The sequence below is a fragment of the Hypanus sabinus genome, chromosome 1, assembly GCF_030144855.1.
Source record: "Hypanus sabinus isolate sHypSab1 chromosome 1, sHypSab1.hap1, whole genome shotgun sequence".
Lineage (NCBI taxonomy): Eukaryota > Metazoa > Chordata > Chondrichthyes > Myliobatiformes > Dasyatidae > Hypanus > Hypanus sabinus.
Genome location: NC_082706.1, coordinates 214,426,871 through 214,449,612, shown reverse-complemented (window position 1 = coordinate 214,449,612; position 22,742 = coordinate 214,426,871). Strand labels below are relative to the sequence as shown.

The following is a 22,742-nucleotide window of genomic DNA, read 5'->3' as shown; positions in this document are numbered from 1 at the left end:
CTACTCCAACAGCAATCATCCTGACAAACAAACGTTGCTGACCTCCAAGAAACCTGTCATTGCGGCCATATTGCTGCATATTGGGCTGTTGGAATACACTTCAATAGAAGAAATAAAAGTATAGACTATTTTCTAAGTGGAGAGAAATTACAAAGTGCTGAGGTGCAAAGGGATTTGGGAATCCTCATGCAGGATTTCCTAATGGTTAATTTACAGGTTGAGTGTGTGGTGAGGAAAACAAATTTCAAGCATTCATTAGCATTCATTTCAAGAGAACTAGAATATAAAAGCAAGGGTGTTATGTTGAGGACTTTATACGTCAATTGGTTAGACAGCACTTTGAGCAGTTTTGGGCCCCTTATCTGAGAAAGGAGCTGCTAATGTTGGAGAGTGTTCAAAGGAGTTTTACGAAAATGATTCCAGGATTGAAATGCTTATCATATGTGGAGGGCTTGGTGGCTCTGGGACTAGACTCACTGGAATTCAGAAGAATGAGGGGCAATCTCTTTGAAACCTATCGAATGTTGAAAGGCTTCGATAGAGTGATGTGGAGAGGATGTTTCCTATTTTCAGGGAGTCTAAGACCAGTGGGACAGCCTCAGAATAAGGGACATCCATTTAGAATGGAGATGAGGAGTAATTTCTGTAGCCAGAGAGAGGTAAATCAGTGGAATTCATTGCTAAGGGCAGCTGTGGAGGCCAAGTCTTTGGGTATATTTAAGGCAGAAGTCGATAGAGTCTTAATTTGTCTGGACATTAAATGGGATTTCAGCAATATATCCCAAAGCAGTAGTCTGTGTGATCTTCAGCATCTGCAAGTAAACACCAAATCCCAGTTTCTCTGTTTTGAAGACATAACCATCTTGATTTCAGAATATATCACTGTTATTTTATGCTCACTTGTCAAAAGCTTGGAGTTCCATACTGAGCAGTTCTGTGTTTGTACCTACTTTCACCACTGCGATTGCAGTGGTTTAAGAAAATGGCTGATTATCAGCTTATTAAGGGCAATGAAAAACATAGAACACTACAGCACAGTAAAGGCCCTTTGACACACAAGGTGCTGACCTTTTAACCTACTTTAAGATCAATTTAACTCTTCCCTCACATAGCTTTCCGTTTTTCTTTCATGTGTCTATCTAAAAATCTTTTGAATTTCTCTAATGTATCTACCTGTACCACTATCCCTGTCAGGGTGTTCCACACACCAGTTGTTTTATTTAATATTTCATTAAGAATTGAGTAATGTTGTAATATATTGTTTGATTAGGCATTCTTTGTTTACGTAATTTATTACGGGTTCTACATGAATGGCATATATTATTGCATCACCATGTCATAAGTGTGCATCTCGCTAAAAGTAAAAACGAAGAATACACATTGTCTCATTCTCCCAATGTTTTTCTTTCAGTTAATTTTATGTCCTGGAGTAACAAAACATAACAGCACCTGCCATGCTTTGTGTAAAGAACATATCTCTGACATCCCCCCCTCCATACTTCCCTCCAGTCACTTTAAAATGATGTCCTCTGGTATTAGCCATTCATAAAGTGTAGAAGAAAGGCAAGAGTGGATACTGGACTGCTGGAAAAGTAGTAATGGGGGACAATGAAAGGCGGATGAAGTAAATAGGTATTTTGTGTCAGTCTTCGCTGTGGAAGATACTAGCAGTATAGGGTCATGAAGTGAGTGAAGTTACCATTACTGGAGAGAAGGTTCTTGGGAAACTGAAAGGTCTGAAGGTACTGTACCAGCGACCCGGCTTCAGTTTCTGCCACTGCCTGTAAGGATTAGGATTAGGTATGTTCTCCCTGTGACTGTGGGTTTCCTCCAGGTGCTCCAGTTTCCTTCCACAGTCCAAAGCCATACTGGTTGGTAGGTTAATTGGTCGTTGTAAATTGTCCTGTGATTAGGTTAGGAGTAAATAGGAGGATTGGGTGCACAGCTTAAGTCAAGTCAAGTCAAGTCACTTTTATTGTCATTTCAACCATAACTGCTGGTACAGTACGTAGTAAAAATGAGACAACGTTTTTCAGGACCATGGTGTTACATGACACAGTACAAAAACTAGACTGAACTACATAAAAAACAACACAGAGGAAAAAAAACACAACAACAACACTAGACTACAGACCTACCCAGGACTGCACAGAAGGCTGGAAGGGTCTATTCCACAGCATGTCAATAAATATTCGCAGACTGTACCTTTACTCGCTATAGTTTGATTGCATTTGTTCACCTGACCAGGAGAAAAGGCCTGACATATTTAAATAATTGAGATCTTCTGTAATTTTCCAATTTTTTGATGATATTTGTAACCTATTTCAATTGCAATTTAATTAGCTTGGCTAACATGCAGAAACCAACAGTCCACCAATAACTGAGCAGAGTTGAGGTATTTTAAGCTGACATAAAGTGGTTTTTAAAATCCATCTTAAATTATGTGGAATTTTTTCAAGAATATATTGAACAAAAGTTTGAAATATTGTCGTATGAACAGAACTTGAGAACATTACTTGCATGATACTTTCATCAAATCTGAAGGTAAAAGCCATTTCTTCAGGATGAAAAGAATGCAGCTTGCCAGAGATCTTTTAACTTGTGTTTTTTTTTTACAGATTGAGGAATCTGCCATACAAATACATGATTCAGAGTTACGCAAAGTATTACACCTCACCACAGCAGACTTGCGTTTCGCAGACTTTCTGGTGAAGCATGTAACTGAAAATAGGGATGATGTGTTTCTCGATGGGACAGGTTGGGAAGGAGGAGATGAGTGGATCCGGGCGCAGTTTTCACTCTATATTCATTCCCTTCTTGCTGCTACTTTGCAGCCAGGTGAGAATTCAACTGTGAAGTTAACTAGAAACTGTTTTTAACAAATAGTATATCATCAATAGGATAGATCACCACATATCTGCATAATGTATTTGAGGCTTCAAGGCATTTTGTGTCTGAACAGTCCTGACCCATGCCCAGGCAAATTGGTTCTTCTCTTACCATAGAACCATAGATCATTACAGCATAGAAACAGGCCTTTTGGCCCTACTTGGCTGTGCCGAACCATTTTTCTGTCTAGTCCCACTGACCTGCACCTGAACCATATCCCTCCATGCACCTCTCATCCATGTAGCTGTCCAAGTTTTTCTTAAATGTTAAAAGTGAGCCTGCATTTACCACTTCATCTGGCAGCTCTTTCCACACTCCCACCACTCTCTGTGTGAAGAAGCCCCCCCCAATGTTCCCTTAAAACTTCCCCCCCTTCACTCTTAACCCATGTCCTCTTGTTTTTTTCTCTCCTTACTTCAGTGGACAAAGCCTGTTTGCATTCACTCTATCTATACCTATCATAATTTTATATACCCCTATCAAATCTCCCCTCATTCTTCTATGCTACAGGGAATAAAGTCCTAACCCATTCAACCTTTCTCTATAACTCAGTTTCTCAAGTACCGGCAACATCCTTGTAAACCTTCTCTGCACTCTTTCAATTTTATTAATATCCTTTCTATAATTCGGTAACCAAAACTGCACACAATACTCCAAATTCGGCCTCACCAATGCCTTATATAACCTCACCATAACATTCCAACTCTTATACCCAATACTTTGATATATAAAGGCCAATGTACCAAAAGCTCTCTCACTACCCTATCTACCTGTGACGCCACTTTTAGGGAATTTTGTATCTGTATTCCCAGATCCCTCTGATCTGCTGCATTCCTCAGTGCCCTACCATTTACCTTGTATGTTCTACCTTGGTTTTTCCTTCCAAAGTGCAATACCTCACACTTGTCTGTATTAAACTCTGTTTGCCATTTTTCAGCCCATTTTTCCAGCTGGTCCAGATCCCTCTGCAAGCTTTGAAAACCTTCCTCAACTGTCCACTACACCTCCATTCATTGTATCATCAACAAATTTGCTGATCCAATTTACCACATTATCATCCAGATCATTGATATAGATGACAAATAACAATGAACCCAGCACTGATCCCTGTGGCACACCACTAGTCACAGGCCTCCACTCAGAGAAGCAATCCTCCACTACCACTCTCTGACTTCTCCCATTGAGCCAATGTCTAATCCAATTTACTACCTCACCATGTATACCTAGCAACTGAATCTTCCTAACTAATCTCCCATGCGGGACCTTGTCAAAGGCCTTATTGAAGTCCATGTAGACAACATCCACTGCCTTCCCTTCATCCACTTTACTTGTAACCTCAAGAAACTCTAATAGATTTGTTAAACATGACCTACCACGCACAAAGCCATGTTGACTCTCCCTAACAAGTCTCTGTCTATCTAAATACTTGTAGATCCTATCTCTTAGTACTCTTTCCAATAATTTACTTACTACCGACGTCAAACTTGCCGGCCTATCATTTCCTAGATTACTTTTGGAGCCTTTTTTAAACAACAAAACAACATGAACTATCCTCCAATCCTCTGGCACCTCACCCTTGGATACTGACATTTTAAATATATCTGCCAGGGCCCCTGCAATTTCAACACTAGTCTCCTTCTTTTGGTTCCATACATAGTCGACCACTCTGATCTTCAAGAGGACCAATTTTATCCCTTAGTATCACTTTGTTCTTCATATACCTGTAGAAGTTCTTTGGATTAACCTTCACCTTGACTGCCAAAGCTACCTCATGTCTTCTTTTAGCCCTCCTGATTTCTTAAGTTTTTTTTGTACTTTTTATACTCCTCAAGTACCTTATTTGCTCCGTTTCCTATACTGTCATACATCTCTCTTCTTCTTTATCAGAGTTCCAATATCCCTAGAGAACCAAGGTTCCTTATTCTTAAACCCTTTGCCTTTAATCCTGACAGGAACATACAAACTCTGCACTCTCAAAATTTCTCCTTTGAAGGCCTCCCACTTATAACCATATATAACCATTTAACAATTACAGCACGGAAACAGGCCATCTCGGCCCTTCTAGTCCATGCCGAACGCTTACTCTCACCTAGTCCCACTGACCTGCACTCAGCCCATAACCCTGCATTCGTTTCCTGTCCATATACCTATCCAATTTTACTTTAAATGACAATACCGAACCTGCCTCTACCACTTCTACTGGAAGCTCGTTCCACACAGCTACCACTCTTTGAGTAAAGAAATTCCCCCTCATGTTACCCTTAAACTTTTGCCCCTAACTCTCAACTCATGTCCTCTTGTTTGAATCTTCCCTGCTCTCAATGGAAAAAGCCTATCCACGTCAACTCTTTCTATCCCCCTCGTAATCTTAAATACCCCTATCAAGTCCCCCCTCAACCTTCTATGCTCCAAAGAATAAAGACCTAACTTGTTCAACTTTTCTGTAACTTAGGTGCTGGAACTCAGGTAACACTCTAGTAAACCTTCTCTGTACTCTTTCTATTTTGTTGACATCTTTTCTATAATTCGGTGACTAGAACTGTATGCAATACTCCAAATTCGGCCTTACCAATGCCTTGTACAATTTTACCATTACATCTCAACTCCTATACTCAATGCTCTGATTTATAAAGACCAGCATACCAAAAGCTTTCTTCACCATCCTGTCCACATGAGATTCCACCTTCAGGGATCTATGCACCATTATTCCTAGGTCACTCTGTTCTACTGCATTCTTCAATGCCCTACCATTTACCAGGTATGTCCTATTTTGATTATTCCTACCAAAGTGTAGCACCTCACACTTATCAGCAATAAACTCTATCTGCTATCATTCAGCCCACTCTTCTAACTGGCCTAAATCTCTCTGCAAACTGAAAACCTACTTCATTATCCACAACCTTAGTATCATCTGCATACTTACTAATCCAATTTACCACCCCATCATCCAGATCATTAATGTATATGACAAACCCAGTACAGATCCCTGAGGCACACCACTAGTCACCAGCCTCCAACCGGACAAACAGTTATCCACCACTACTCTCTGGCATCTCCCATCCAGCCACTGTTAAATCCATTTTACTACTTCAATATTAATACCTAACAATTGAATCTTCCTAACTAACCTTCCGTGCGGAACCTTATCAAAGGCCTTACTGAAGTCCATATAGACAACATCCACTGCTTTACCCTCATCAACTTTCCTCATAACCTCTTCAAAAAATTCAATAAGATTTGTCAAACATGACCTTCCACGCACAAATCCATGTTGATTGTTCCTAATCAGAGCCTGTCTATCCAGATAATTATATATACCAACTCTAAGAATACTTTCCATTAATTTACCCACCACTCACATCAAACTGACAGGCCTATAATTGCTAGGTTTACTCTTAGAACCCTTTTTAAATAATGGAACCACATGAGCAATATGCCAATTCTCTGGCACCATTGGAGGATTACCAACGACATCCTTGCCAGAGAACAATCTGTCCCAGTCCACGCTTTTTAGATCCTTTCTCATTTCTTCAAATTTGGCCTTTTTCCAGTTTAGAACCTCAACCCGAGGACCAGATCTATTTTTATCCATGATCAAGTTGAAACTAATGGTGTTATGATCACTGGAACCAAAGTGTTCCCCTACACACACTTCCATCACCTGTCCTAACTTGTTTCCTAATAGGAGATCAAATATTGAATCCTGTCTAGTTGGTACCTGTATATATTGATTTTAAAAACTTTCCTGAACACATTTTACAAACTCTAACCCGTCTAGACCTTTAACAGTATGGGGGTCCCAATCAATATGTGGAAAACTAAAATCCCCTACTATCACAACTTTATGTTTCCTGTAGTTGTCTGCTATCTCTCTGCAGGTTAGCTCCTCCAATTCTCGCTGACCATTGGGTGATCTGTTTACAACCCCATTAAGGTGGTCATACCTTTCCTGTTTCTCAGCTCCATCCGTATGGCCTCGGTAGACAAGCCCTCTGATCTGTCCTGCCTGAGCACTACTGTAACATTTTTCCTGACTAGCACTGCCACCCCACCCCCCCACCCACCCTTCATCCCTCTGCCTCTTACATCTGAAACATCAGAACCCTGGAACATTAAGCTGCCAGTCCTGCCCCTTCTGTAGTCAAATTTCACTAATGGCTACTATGTCATAATTCCACGTGTCAGTCCACGCCCTCAGCTCATCAGCCTTCCCCACAATACTCCTCACATTGAAATAGACACACCTCAGAAGATTATTACCACCACACACAACCATTCTATTTGTGATTTTGCATGAACCTTTAATATAATTTATTTTCACCCCCACTCCATTATCTGCTCTGGCACTCTGGTTCCCATCCACCTGCAAATCTAGTTTAAACTCCCTCCCCCCCCCCCCCAATAGCACTAACAAACATTCCTGCAAGGATATTGTTCCCCCTGTAGTTCAGGTGTAACCCGCTCTCTTGTACAGGTTCCACCTGATCCAGAAGAGGTCTCAATGATCCTGAAACCTGAAACCCTGCCCCCTAAACCAGTTCCTCAGCCACGTGTTCATCCTCCAGAGCATCCTATTCTTACCCTCACTGGCACGTGGCAGAGGTAGCAATCCTGAGATTACCACCCTTGTGGTCCTGCTTTTTAACTTCCTACCAAGCTCTCTATACTCACTCTTCTTATATTGAATATTTTGCCTGCTTTGTCCTGTTTGAGTTTAGCTGCCCTAACTGTTTTTTGGTAAATGAAAACCATGGGGTGTAGTCCATCTGATCCAGGTGACTTACCTACCTTCAGAGTTTTCTGCTTCCCAAGCATCTTCTCCTTAGTATTAACATTACTCACTTCTGACCCCTGACACTCTTGAATTTCTGACATATTGCTGTTGTCTTCCACAGCGAAGATTGATTCAAAATACTTATTAAGTTCCTCTGCCATTTCTTTGTCCCCCATAACTACCTCTTCAGCATCATTTTCCAAAGGTCCGATATCTACTCTCACCTTTCTTTTATTCTTTATATATCTGAAAAAGCTTTTGGTATCTTCTTTTATATTATTGGCTAGCTTAACTTCATATTTCATCTTTTCTCTCTTTACAGCTTTTTCATTGCCTTCTGTTAGTTTTTAAAAGCTTCCCAATCCTCTAGCTTCCCACAAATTGTTGCTATTTTGTATGTCCTCTCCTTTCCTTTTATGCTGCCCTTGACTTCCCTTGTCAGCTATAGTTGCCTCTTCCTCCCTTTAAAATACTTACTCATCTTTGGGATATATCTATCCTGTGCCTTCTGATTTGCCCCCAGAAATTCCAGCCATTACTGTTCTGCCATCATCCCTGCTTTGTCCCCTTCCACTCAACTATGGACAGCTCCTCTCGTATGCCTCTGTAATTTCCTTTACTCTAGTACTGATACATCTGACTTTCTCTTTTCCCACTCAAACTGCAGGGTTAATTAACCATATAACAATATAACAATCACAGCACGGAAACAGGCCATCTCGGCCCTCCTAGTCCGTGCTGAACTCTTAATCTCACCTGGTCCCACCTACCCGCACTCAGCCCATAACCCTCCACTCCTTTCCTGTCCATATACCTATCCAATTTTACCTTAAATGACACAACTGAACTGGCCTCTACTACTTCTACAGGAAGCTCATTCCACACAGCTATCACTCTCTGAGTAAAGAAATACCCCCTCGTGTTTCCCTTAAACTTCTGCCCCCTAACTCTCAAATCATGTCCTCTCGTTTGAATCTCCCCTACTCTCAATGGAAACAGCCTATTCACGTCAACTCTATCTATCCCTCTCAAAATTTTAAATACCTCGATCAAATCCCCCCTCAACCTTCTATGCTGCAATGAATAGAGACCTAACTTGTTCAACCTTTCTCTGTAACTTAAGTGCTGAAACCCAGGTAACATCCTAGTAAATCGTCTCTGCACTCTCTCTAATTTATTGATATCTTTCTTATAATTCGGTGACCAGAACTGCACACAATATTCTAAATTTGGCCTTACCAATGCCTTGTACAATTTTAACATTACATTCCATTGTATTGTAATTCTATTGTATTTATGATCATTCCCTCCAAAGGATTCCTTTACCTTAAGCTTCCTAATCAAATCTGGTTCATTACACAGCACCCAGTCCAGAATTGCAGTTCCCAAGTGATCTTAACCACAAGCTACTCTAAAAGGCGGCCATCTTATAGGCATTATACAAATTCCCTCTCTTGGGATCCAGCATCAACCTAATTTACCGAATCTACCTGTGTATTGAAATTCCCCATGACTATTGTAGCATTGCCTTTTTTACATGTGTTTTTTGTTTCCTGTGGTAACTTACATACCACATCCTGACTACTGTTCAGAGATCTGTATATAACTCTAATCAGGGTCTTTTTACCCATGCAATTTATTAACTTTACCCACAAGGATTCTGTATCTCCTGATCTTATCTAAACTCTTTCCAAAGTTTTGAATTTATCCTCTGCCTACCTGCCAGTCATAAGACCAAGTAACCATAAGATATAGGAGCAGAAGTAGGCTATTCAGCCCATCACGTCTGCTCTGCCATTCAATCATGGTTGATCCAATTCTTCCAGTCCTCCCCACTCCCCTGCTTTCACCCCATACCCTTTGATGCCCTGGCTAATCAAGAACCTGTCTATCTCTGCCTTAAATGCACCCAATGACTTGGCCTCCACAGCCATTCATGGCAACAAATTCCACAAGTTTACCACCCTCTGACTAATTTCTCCGCATCTCAGTTCTAAAAGGACGTCCTTCAATCCTAAGGTCGTGCCCTCTTGTCCTAGAATCCTCTACCATGGAAAATAACTTTGCCATATCTAATCTGTTCAGGCCTTTTAACATTCTGAATCTTTCTATAAGATTCCCCCCCCCCCTTTCATTCCTGGAATCAGTCCTTTTGATACATGTGTATCCTTGGGGGTTAAGCTCCCAGCTATGATTTTCTTTCAGTCACTTTTCAATGATGCTCACAATGTCATACCTGCTAATTTCAAGTTCAAGTTTGTTTAATTTTCATTCAACCATATATGAATACCCAAGAATACAGCCAAGGTGCAAAACACAATACCAAGTCACATACACCACAAGGCCCAAATAAGGTATCAGTATTCATACAGTCACACAGCAAAAAACATAATATAGCCAATTCCCTGAGTGACATGTTCTGTAAATTGATGGTGCATTGGTGTTATTAGCAGGAACAAGCAGCTGTCAGCAGTACACAGACAAACATACACGCAATCCAGCTTGATTTTCACCGAGTGAACGCTGAAATGTAGCACCAACGGGAGGGGCCAGACTCAATCCAGCATGGATGCTATGCCACACTTCCTCCGGTGTATCCCCTCCTGGACTGCTGCAACAGCTAGCTTGTGGCATGAGTGCTCGTCCTCGCTACAACTGAGGCAGTAATTTGCAATACCAATGTCCCAACAGGGTCTTGAAATTGCAAGAAAAATGTTCAAGTCAATCACTTCCTATTAGACTGTACACCACCTTCACACACCAACTCTGATATCTTTCTGAACCAGGTAGCATCATGGTCCGCAGCCAACCAGCTTCTCCGCCAACGAGTAGCTTGCTGATGGGGGTAGGCCTGCAGTATATAAAGTTTTTAATATCCAAACTTGTCCTGCAGTTGTTAAAAAGTTGTTTAAAAAAAAGACAAAGACACCTTTAATTGGCGTCAAAGAGCTGACTGTGTCTGTGCACAGCTCCATACAAGACCATAAGATACAGTAGCAGAATTAGGCCATTTGGCCCATCGAGTTTGCTTTGCCATTTCATCATGGCTGATCTAATTTTCCTGTCAGCCCCAATATCCTGCCTTCTCTCTGTATCCCTTCATGGCCTAACCAATCAAGAATTTATTAACCTCTGCCTTAAATATAATATTAGTGGTAAGACTCTTGGCAGTGTAGAGGATCAGTGAGATCTTGGGGTCCATGTCCATAGGACTCTCAAAGCTGCTGTGCAGGTTGACAGTGTTGTTAAGAAGGCATAATGTGTATTGGCCTTCATCAATCATGGGATTGAGTTCAAGAGCTGTGAGAAAATGTTACAGTTATACAAGACCTGAGTTAGACCCCACTTTGGAGTACTGTTTTCAGTTCTGATCACCTCACTACAGAAAGATTATGGATGCTATAGAGAGAGTGCAAAAGAGACTTGCAAGGATGTTGCCTGGATTGGAGAGCATATCTTATAAGAATAGGTTGAGTGAGATTGGCCTTTTCTCCTTGGAGAGCTGGAGGATGAGAGGTAACCTGATTGGTGTATAAGAAGATGAGAGGCATTGATCATGTGGATAGCCGGAGGCTTTTTCCCAGGGTTGAAATGGCTAACACGAGGGGACACAGTTTTAAGGTGCTTAGAAGTAGGTACAAGAGGGATGTCAGAGGTAAGTTTTTCACAGAGAGTGGTGGGTGTGTGTAATGCACTGCCAGTGAAGGAGATAGAAGCGGATACAATAGGGTCTTTTAAGAAACTCATAGATGGATACATGGAGCTTAGAAAAAAAGAGGGCTATGCGGTAGAGAAATTCTAAACGGCTTCTTGAGTAGGTTACATGGTTGGCCCAACATTCTGGGCTGAAGGGCCTGTAATGTGCGATAGATTTCAATGTTTCTATATTAAATATACATAAAAACTTGCCCTCCACAGTTGCCTGTAGCAAATAATGCCAACAGATTGGACACTCTCTGGCTAAAGAAGTTGTTCCTCATCTCTGTTCTAAAAAGATGTCCCTCTATTCTGAGGCTGTGTCCTCTGAAGTTAGAAGCACCCACTCTATCAAGGCCTTTCACCATTCAATTGGTTTCAATGAGGTCATCCCTCATTCTTCTGAATTCCCAGAGCCATCAATCACTGAATGACAAGCCATTCAATCGTGGATTATTTTCGTGAATCACCTTTGAACTCTCACCAGTTTCAGCACATCCTTTTTAAGACAAGAGGCCCAAAACACCTCACAATACTCGAAGTGAGGCCTCACCAGTGTTTTATAAATTTTCAATATTACATCCTTGCTTTTATATTCTGGTCCATTTGAAATGAACGCTAACATCACATTTGCCTTCCTCTTCACAGATTCATCCTGCAAGTTAACCTTTAGGAAATTCTGGACAAGTGCTCCCAAGTCCCTTTGTGACTCAGTTTTTTGTATTTTCTTTCCATTTAGAAAATGCTCAACCTTTTAATTTCTACCGAAGTGCGTGACCATACACTTCCTGACACTGTATTCTATCGCTATATCTTTGCTCGTTCTCCTAATCTGTCAGTTTCTGTAGCCTCCCTATCTTCTGAACACTACCTGCCCCTCAACCTATCTTTGTATTGTCTGCAAATTTTGCAATAAAGCCATGAATTCCGTCATCTAAATCATTAGCATATAACATAAAAAGAATTCCAACAGAAAGCAACTAAAAAAGGTCATTAAGAAAGTTAAGGTGGAAGATAAAAGTAAGCTAGCCAATAATATTAAAGAGCATACCAATGGTTTCTTCAGATACCTAAAGTGTAAATGGGAGGCAAGAGTGGATATTGGAATGCTGGAGAAGTTGTAATGCAATAAAGAAATGGTGGATGAACTGAATAAGTATTTCGCATCTGGCTTCTCTGTGGAATGCACTGGCAGCATTGTGGAAGTTCCAGGTGTCGGGGGCATGAAGTGTGTGAATTTGCCATAACTAGAGAGAAGTTACCTGGGAAACTGAAAGGTCTGAAGGTAGATAGGTCACCTGACCAGGTGGTGTATGCTCCAGAGTTCTAAAAAAGGTAGCTGAAAAGATCATGGGGGCATTATTAATGAATTGAATTGACTTTATTTCTTACATCCTTCACATACATGAGGATTAAAAATCTTTACGTTACTTCTCTGTCTAAATGTACAATCATACTAACTTATGCAACTCTTAAGTTCGGCTACCAAATTAATATAGGGGATGATAGCCCCTGGCCCGACCAAACTTAAGAAATCTCATTTGGGTGGATGCTAGCAATGAGTCCCATGTTACAAATCGTACAACGAAATAACAAACAGTACACAATATGCAATTAATCGATTGAGCTTTATAATTTTTAATTTGACCATATGGTTAGTGAAGAAACAAAAAAAGAAATGGGGCCATTCTCATGAAACAGTTTAATACGCATCATTGGAGCTCACTAATAAGGCCATTCGTCCACCATCGACTTCCTCCGATCGTCACTGACTTTCAGACCCATGCTCCAAGTCCACTCCATCTGGCAGTCTACCAACTCTCTCCATTCGCATCGTCTCTCCTCATCTCTCCCTGGCAAAAGACTGTGAATTCCCAGCTCCCAGACACACAACAAAGAACAATATCCTGCTCATTGCCTAACATGCCCCATTATCTCTAGTCATAACCTAAACATTGCTGCTACAGAGAAACCATTACTTAGCAGTGGAACATTACAGAGAAGCCATTACATTAGCAGTGAAACCTTACAGCGTGTTACATTTATAATAATTTATAGAATCTATAACAGTCAATTTAGCAATAATCTTTCAAGAATCATTCCACTCTTCAAGAAGGGAGAGAGGCAGAAGAAAGGAAACTATAGGCCAGAGCAGCATCCATTGAAATGAGCAGTCAACGTTTTGGGCCAAGACCCTTCATCAAGGGTCTTGGCCTGAAACGTTGACTGCTCATTTCAACGGATGCTGCCCGACCTGCTGAGTTCATCCAGCTTGTTTGTACGTGTTGATTTGACCACAGCATCTGCAGTATACTTTGTGTAAACTATAGGCCAGTTAGTCTGGTTTCAATGATTGGGAAGATGTTGGGTTGATTGTTAAGTATGAGGTCTGTAGGTACTTGGAGGCACATGGTTTAAAAAAAACCGTAGTCAGCATGGTTTTCTCAAGGGAAATTTGCTTGATAATTCTCTTGGAATTCTTTGAAGAAATAACAAGCAGGGTAGGCAAAGCCGAATCAATTTATATTGTGTACTGGGATGTAATGGTGTAATGTTGAAACTTAATAAAGCAATAAAGCAAGGGTGTAATGTTGAAACTTAATAAAGCACTGGTGAGGTCTCATTTGGAGTATTCTGAGCAGATGTGTGCTCCTTATCTTGGAAAGGATGTGCTGAAACTGGCGAGTGTTCAAAGGAGCATCACGAAAATGATTTCAAGATTGGATAGCGTGTCTTATGAAGAGCATTTGATGGCTCTGCGCCTGTATTCACTAGCATTCAGAAGAAGAGTGATGACCTCATTGAAACCTATTAAATGATGAAAAGCCTTGATAGACTGGATGTAGAGAGGATGTTTCCCATAGTGGGAGAGTGTAGGACCAGGGGACAGAACCTCAGAATGGAGGGACATCCTTTTAGAGTGGAGATGAGGAGTAATTTCTTTAACGAGAGCATGCTGAATCTGTGGAATTATTTGTGACAAGCAGCTGTGGAGCCCAAGTCTTTTAGTAAATTTAAGACAGAGGTTGATAGATTCTTGATTGATTAGGGCATGAAGGGATATAGGGAGAAGGCAGTAGGAGGTGGCTGAAAGAAAAAATGAATCAGCCACGATGAAGTGACAGAGCAGACTCGATGAGCCAAATGGCCTAATTCTGCTCCTATATTTTTTGGTCTCTTTGCTTTTATGTTGGCTTTGACTTCTCTTGTTAGCCACATTTGTGTCCATTTGTCTTGGAATACGTCTTCCTTTTTAGGAAGACGCATATCCTGTGCCTTCTGAACTGCTTCCGGAAATTCCTGCCACTGCCACTCTGCTGTTGTCCTGTTGTGTTATTCAATCAGTTCTGGCCAACTCTTCTCCAATGCCTCACCTCTGTAATTCCCTTTACTCCACATAATACTGATGCATCTGACTTTAGCTTCTCCTGTTCAAAATTAAGGGTGAACTTCAATAATGATCACTCTCTTGTTTAGGATCTTTTACCTTCAGCTCTCTAATCAATTCTGGTTCTTTGCACAGCTCCTGATACAGAATAACTGATCAACCACAAGCTGCTCTAAAAAGCCATCTCATTGCGCATTCTAGAAATTCTTCCTCTTGGATCCTACGCCAACCTGATTTCTAAATCTACCTGCATACGGAAATCCCCCTGACTATTGTAACGTTGCCCTTTTGGCAAGCATTTTCCACCTCCCATTGTAATTTGTAGACCACATCCTTGCTACTGTTTTAGAGTCTGTATACAACCCCCATAAGTGGCTTTTTACCCTTGCAGTTCCCTTGCTCTATCCACAATGATTCAACACCTTCTGGCCATATTTCAGTTCTTTCTAATGATTTGATTTCATTTTTTACCAACAGAACAACACCAGCCCCTCTGCCTCCTTGCCTATCCTTTTGATACAATGTGTATCCTTGAACATTAAGCACTCAGCTATAATCTTCTTTCAGCCATGGTTCAGTGGTGCCTACAACATCTACCTTATTATGCATCCTGTATTCACCTTTTTGGTTTTGTCCACCTTTTACATTGCAATTCACCCTATTGACTGCAATTTTGCCTATCATCAGCCTCTCCTTGCTAGGACTCTCACTACATATAGGAGCAGAATTAATTAATTTAGCTCATCGAGTCTGCTTCGCCTGTTCCTGCCCTGACTGATCAGGAAACGATCAACTTCTGCCTTAAGTATACCCACACTCTTGGCAGTCTGTGGCAGAGCATTATACAGATTTACTGTGTAGGCCTCCGTTAGTCTCGTGAGGCCATGGATTTGTGCCTTGGTAAATTTCCAGGACGCAAGCCTGGGCAAGGTTGTATGGAAGACCAGCAGTTGCTCATGCTGCAAGTCTCCCCTCTCCACGCCACTGATGTTGTCTAAGGGAAGGGCATTAGGACTCATACAGCTTGGCACCGGTTTCGTCGCAGAGCAATGTGTGGTTAAGTGCCTTGCTCAAGGACACACACGTAGCCTCAGCCAAGGCTTGAACTAGCGACCTTCAGATCAGTAGACGAATGCCTTAACCACTTGGCCACATGCCAACTACTCACTGGCTAAAGAAATTCCTCCTTATCTCTCTTCTAAAGGGTCGCCCCCTCAATTTTGAGGCTGTGCCCTCTAGTTCAGGATTCTCCACCAGAGGAAACAGCCTCTCCACATCCACCCTATCTAGTGCTTTCAACATTCCGTCGGTTTCAATGAGATCACCCCACATTCTTCTAAATTCCAGTGAGTACATGCCCAAAGCTGCCAAACTCTCCTCATATGTTCATCCCTTCATTCTTGGAATCATCCTCCTGAACCTCCACTGGGCTCTCTCCAATAACAGGACATCCTTTCTGAGATAAGGAACCAAAAACTGTAGAAAATACTCCCAAGTGTGGCCTGACTGGTGTCTTACAAAGGCTCAGCATTATCTCCTTGGTTTTATTTTCAATTCCTTTTGAAATAAGTGCCCTTACCTTATCTCTTTGAACCTTCTTCCCATTTACCAAAATGCGTTATCATAAAAGACAAAGATCACAAGACGAAGGAGCAGAAGTAGACCATTTGGCCCATCGAGTCTGCTCTGCCACTCCACCATGAGCTAAATTATTCTCTCGTCTAGTTCCAATTTCTGGCTTTTTTCCCATATCCCTTGATACCCTGACTAATTAGATACCTGTCAATCTCCTCCTTAAAACCCCTCAATGATTGGGCCTCTACAGCTGTATGTGGCAACGAATTCCATAAATCCATGACCCTCTGGCTAAAAATTTCCCAACAGTGTATTTGCCACTTTTTTCCCATTCTTCTGATTTATAACATAACATATATAACAATTACAGCATGGAAACAGGCCATCTCGGTCCTTCTATTCCGTGTCGAACGCTTACTCTCACCTCGTCCCACTGACCTGCACTCAGCCCATAACCTTCCATTCCTTTCCTGTCCATATACCTTACCAATTTTTTTTAAGTGACAATATCGAACCTGCCTCTACCACTTCTACAGGAAAGTCGTTCCACACAGCTACCACTCTCTGAGTAAAGAAGTTCCCCCTCGTGTTACCCCTAAACTTTTGCCCCTTAACTCTCAACTCATGTCCTCTTGTTTGAATCTCCCCTACTCTCAATGGAAAAAGCCTATCCACAACAATTCTACCTATCCCCCTCATAATTTTAAATACCTTTATCAAGTCCCCCCTCAACCTTCTACACTCCAAAGAATGAAGGCCTAACTTGTTCACCGTTTCTCTGTAACTTAGGTGCTGAAACCCAGGTAACATTCTAGTAAATCTCCTCTGTACTCTCTCTATTTTGTTGACATCCTTCCTATAATTCGTTGACCAGAACTGTACACAATACTCCAACTTTGGCCTCACCAATGCAATTTTAATATTACATCCCAACTCCTATACTTAATGCTCTGATTTATAAAGGCCAGCATAGCAAAAGCTTTCTTCACCAACCTATCCACATGAGATTCCACCTTCAGGGAAATATGCACCGTTATTCCTAGATCGCTCTGTTTTACTGCATTCCTCAGTACTCTACCATTTGCCATGTATGTCCTATTTGGATTATCCCTACTAAAATGTAGCACCTCTTTCGGCCCACTCTTCTAAATGGCCTAAATCTCTCTGCAAGCTTTGAAAACCTACTTCATTATCCACAATGCCACCTATCTTAGTATCATCTGCATACTTACTAATCTAATTTACCACCCCATCATCCAGATCATTAATGTATATGACAAACAACATTGGACCCAGTACAGATCCCTGAGGCACACCACTATTCACCGGCCTCCAACCTGACAAACAGTTATCCACCACTACTCTCTGGTATCTCCCATCTAGCCACTGTTAAATCCATCTTACTACTTCAATATTAATACCTAACGATTGAACCTTCCTAACTAACCTTCCATGTGGAACCTTGTCAAAGGCCTTTCTGAAGTCCATATAGACAACATCCACTGCTTTACCCTCATCAACTTTCCTAGTAACCTATTCAAAAAATTCAATAAAAGTTGTCAAATACGACCTTCCACACTTTAAAAGTGCCAGTACTTCCTCTTTAATCATCATAGTTTCCATAACTACCCTACTTGTTTCCCTTACCATACACAATTGAATATCCTTTTCCTTAGTGAATACCGAAGAAAAGAAATTGTTCAAAATTCTTCCCATCTCTTTTGGCTCCACACATAGCTGTGATTCTCTCAGGGACCAATTTTATCCCTCACTATCCTCTTGCTATTAATATAACTGTAGAAACATTTTGGATTTATTTTCATCTTACTTGCCAAAGCAACCTCATATCTTCTTTTAGCTTTTCTAATTTCTTTCTTAAGATTCTTTTTACATTCTTTATATTCCTTGAGCACCTCATTTACTCCATGCTGCCTATATTTATTGTAGATCTCCCTCTTTTTCCGAACCAAGTTTCCAATATCCCTTGAAAACCATGGCTCTCTCAAACTTTTAACCTTTCCTTTCAACCTAACACGAACATAAAGATTCTGTACCCTCAAAATTTCACCTTTACATGACCTCCATTTCTCTATTACATCCTTCCCATAGAACAAATTGTCCAATCCACTCCTTCTAAATCCTTTCACTTCTCCTCAATGTTAGCCTTTCTCCAATCAAAAATCTCAACCCTGGGTCCAGACCTATGCATCTCCATAATTATATTGAACCTAATGACATTGTGATCACTGGACCAGAAGTGCTCCCCAACGCATACCTCTGTCACCTGATCTATCTCATTTCCTAACAGGCAATCCAACACTGCCCCTTCTCTAGTTGGTACCTCTACGTATTACTCCAAAAAACTACCCTGCACACATTGTACAAACTCCAAACCATCCATCCCTTTTACAGTATGGGCTTCCCAGTCTATGTGTGGAAAATTAAAATCTCCCACAATCACGACCTTGTGCTTACTACAAATATCTGCTATCTCTTTACAAATTTGCTCCTCCAATTCTCGCTCCCCATTAGGTGGTCTATAATACATCCCATAAGTGTTGCTATATCTTTCCCATTCCTCAAATCCACCCAAATAGCCTCCCTAGACGAGCCTTCTAATCTATCCTGCCAAAGCACCACTGTAATATTTTCTCTGACAAGCAATGCAACACCTCCCCCTCTTGCCTCTCCGATTCTATCACACCTGAAGCAACAAAATCCAGGAATATTTAGTTGTCAATCACACCCCTCCTGCAACCATGTTTCTCTAATATCTACAACTTCATATTTCCAGGTATCAATCCATGCTCTAAGCTCGTCCAACTTTCTTACAATGCTCCTAGCATTAAAATAAATGCATTTAAGAAATTCTCCACCTCTTACTGTCTGTTGATCCCTAACGGTGCAAACAACTTTACTATCTTCTTTTTCTTCCTTCTCCCCTACATCTTCAGTCTGAGTGCTCCCCTTCTCTATCACCTGCCTATCCTCCCTCACACACTAGTAAATGTATTTAAGACCAGGTTGGATAGATTTTTGCAGAGTAGGGGACTTGAGGATAATGGGGAAAAGGCAGGTAAGTAGAAATGAGTCATGGCCAGGTCAGTCATGATCTTATTGAATGGTGGAACAGATTCAAAGGGTCAGATGGCTTTGGTGAGTCCGCACTTAAAGTATTGAGTTCAATTCTGGTCACCTCATTATAGGAAGGATGTGGAAGCTATGGAGAGGGTGCAGAGGGGATTTACCAGGATGTTGCCTGGTTTGGAGAACAAAGTCATATGAAGCAAGGTTAGCAGAGCTGGGACTTTTCTCTTTGGAGCATAGAGAATGAGAAGGGACTTGATAGAGATCTACAAGATTATGAGAGGCATAGATAGGGTAGATAGTCAGTACCTGTTTCCCAGGGCACCAATAGCAAACACCAGAGGGAAGGGAGGGAAGTTTAGGGGAGACATCAGGGGTAAGTTTTTTACACAGAGGGTTGTGAGTGCCTGGAATTACTTACCAGGAATGGTGGTAGAGGCTAAAATATTTGGGGTATTTAAGAGCCTCTTGGACAGGCACATGGATGAAAGAAAAATGGAGGGTTATGGGGTAGTGTGGGTTTAGTACTTTTTTTTAATGATTATATGGGTCAGCACAACATGGAGGGCTGAAGGGCCTGTACTGTGCCGTAGTGTTCTATGGTTCTGTGGCCTACTCCTGCTCTTATTTCTTATGTTCTTCTGAGAGGAACCAGAGAACTGAAAGATAGAAAATATTCTGCTGTTTAAAAAAGTGTCTAAACATAAACCAGGAAATTAAAGGCCAGTAAGTCTGACATCAGTTGTGGGAATGTTATTGGAAGGTGCGGCCTCCTCTACATCGGCGAGACCCTATGCAGATTGGGGGACCACTTCGTTGATCCAGTGCTCCTGGTGCGTCCTCCTCTACATCGGCGAGACCTGACGCAGATTGGGGGACCGCTTCGTCGAGCACCTATGCTCCGTCCATCACAATAGACAGGACCTCCCGGTTGCCACCCACTTCAACTCTGCCTCTCATTCCCATCTAGATATGTCCACACATGGCCTCCTCTACTGCTATGATGAGGCCAAACTCAGGTTGGAGGAGCAACACCTCATCTACCATCTGGGTAGCCTCCAGCCTGGTGGTATGAACATTGAATTCTCCAATTTCCGGTAATTCCCTACCCCTCCCCCTTCCCTTATCCCAGGTCCCTCTTTGCCTTTCTCCCCTTTCAACTTTATCTCTACAGTTCTTTCATGCTGATCCCCTCCCCTTCCCCCCTTTATCCTTCCTCTGATTGGTTTTCCACCTGGCGCTTCTAGGTCCTATCCCCTCCCCTATCTCTATTACTGGGCTTCTGCCCTCTCTTCCTCCCCATTCCTGATGAAGGGTCTCGGCCTGAAACATTGGCTACTCTTTTCTCACGGATGCTGCCTGACCTGCTGAGTTCTTCCAGCATTGTGTGCGTATTCTTTGATCCACAGCATCTGCAATTGTATTTTTGTGTTATTGGGAGGTATTCTGAGAGACAAGATATGTAATTATTTGGATAGACATGGCTGATTAAGGTTATTCAGCAGGGCTTCATGCATTGTAGATCATGTCTAACCAATCTTTTTCGAGGAAGTTACCAGGAAAGTAGATGAAGGCAAGGCAGTGGCTGTTGTCTACATGGACTTCAACAAGGCCTTTGACAAGGTTCTGCGTGGGAGGTTGGTCAGAAAAGTTCAGTTGCTTGGCATTCAAGTCGAGGTAGTAAACTAGATTGGACATTGGCTTTGTGGGAGAAGACAGAGAATTATAGCAGAGCTTTTCCTGTATGACTTGAGGCCTGTGACTGTTGGTGTGCCACGGGGATCTGTGCTGGGTTGTTTGCTGTTTATCATCTATATCAGCAATCTGGATGATAATGTGGTCAAATGGATCAGTAAATTTGCAGATGATACCAAAATTGGTAGTGCAGTGGACAGAGAAAAAGGCTATCATGGCTTGCAAAGGGTTCTGCATCAGCTTGAAAAATGGGCTGAGAGATAGCAGATGAAATTTCATCCGATGTTTTGGGCAGGTTCCATCCAGTGTAGCTCTTACACAGTGAATGATAGGGTAGTGTGGTAGAACAAAGGAATCTGGGAATCAGTGTCCAAATTTGTTGAAAGTGGCTTCACATGTAGATAGGGGCGTAAAGAAAACTTCTGGCATTTTGGCCTTCATAAATCAATGTATTGAGTACAGGAGATGAGACATTATGTGGAAGTTGATTAAGACATTGGTAAAACCTAATTTGGAGTACTGTGTGATTTTATTTTGGTCGCCTACCTATAAGAGAGGTGTGAATCAAGGTTGAAGGATAAAGGGAAATTTACAAGAATATTTTGGGTCTGGAGGATTTTAGTTATAGGGAAAGAGTAGGTTAGGACTATATTTCTCAGAACATAGAAGATTGAAACGTAGAAACATTGAAAACCAACAGCACAATACAGGCCCTTCGGCCCACAAAGTTGTGCTGAACATGTCCCTACCTTAGAAATTGCTAGGCTTAATTATAGCCCTCTATTTTTCTAAGCTCCATGTATCTATCCAAAAGCCTCTTAAAAGACCCTGTCGTATCCGTTTCCATGCACTCATCACTCTCTGAGTAAAAAACTTACCCCCGACATCTCCTCTGTACCTTCTCCTCAGCAGCTTAAACCTGTGTCCTCTTGTGGCAACCATTTCAGCCCTGGGAAAAAACCTCTGACTATCCACACAATCAATGCCTCTCATCATCTTATACTACTCTATCAGGTCACCTCTCATCCTCCGTCTCTCCAAGGAGAAAAGGCTGAGTTCACTCAACCTATTGTCATAAGGCATGCTCCCCAATCCAGGCTAGATCCTTGTAAATATCCTCTGCACCCTTTCTATGGCGTCCACATCCTTCCTGTAGTGAGGCGACCAGAACTGAGCACAGTACTCCAAGTGGAGTCTGACCAGGGTCCTATATAGCTGCAACATTACCTCTCGGCTCTTAAATTCAGTTCCACGGTTGATGAAGACCAATACACGGTCCGCCTTCTTAACCACAGAGTCAACCTGCGCAGCTGCTTTGAGCATCCAATGGACTCAGACACCAAGATTCCTCTGATCCTCCACACTGCCAAGAGTCTTACCATTAATACTATATTAACCATATAACCATATAACAATCACAGCACGGAAAGAGGCCATCTCGGCCCTCCTAGTCCGTGCCGAACTCTTAATCTCACCTAGTCCCACCTACCCGCACTCAGCCCATAACCCTCCACTCCTTTCCTATCCATATACCTATCCAATTTTACCTTAAATGACACAACTGAACTGGCCTCTACTACTTCTACAGGAAGCTCATTCCACACAGCTATCCCCTAACTCTCAAATCATGTCCTCTCG

General features: G+C 41.7%; 1 protein-coding gene across 3 annotated transcripts in view; it reads left to right on the top strand.

Annotated features, from left to right (window-relative positions):
- The window catches only part of avl9 (AVL9 homolog (S. cerevisiase)), a 274,023-nt gene that overhangs the window by 194,501 nt on the left and 56,780 nt on the right, over positions 1–22,742 (top strand). For all 3 annotated transcript variants that reach the window (XM_059985379.1, XM_059985385.1, XM_059985374.1), the window contains one exon: positions 2,619–2,838. In XM_059985379.1, the coding sequence (XP_059841362.1) occupies positions 2,619–2,838 (220 nt within the window). The remainder of the gene's footprint in view (positions 1–2,618; positions 2,839–22,742) is intronic.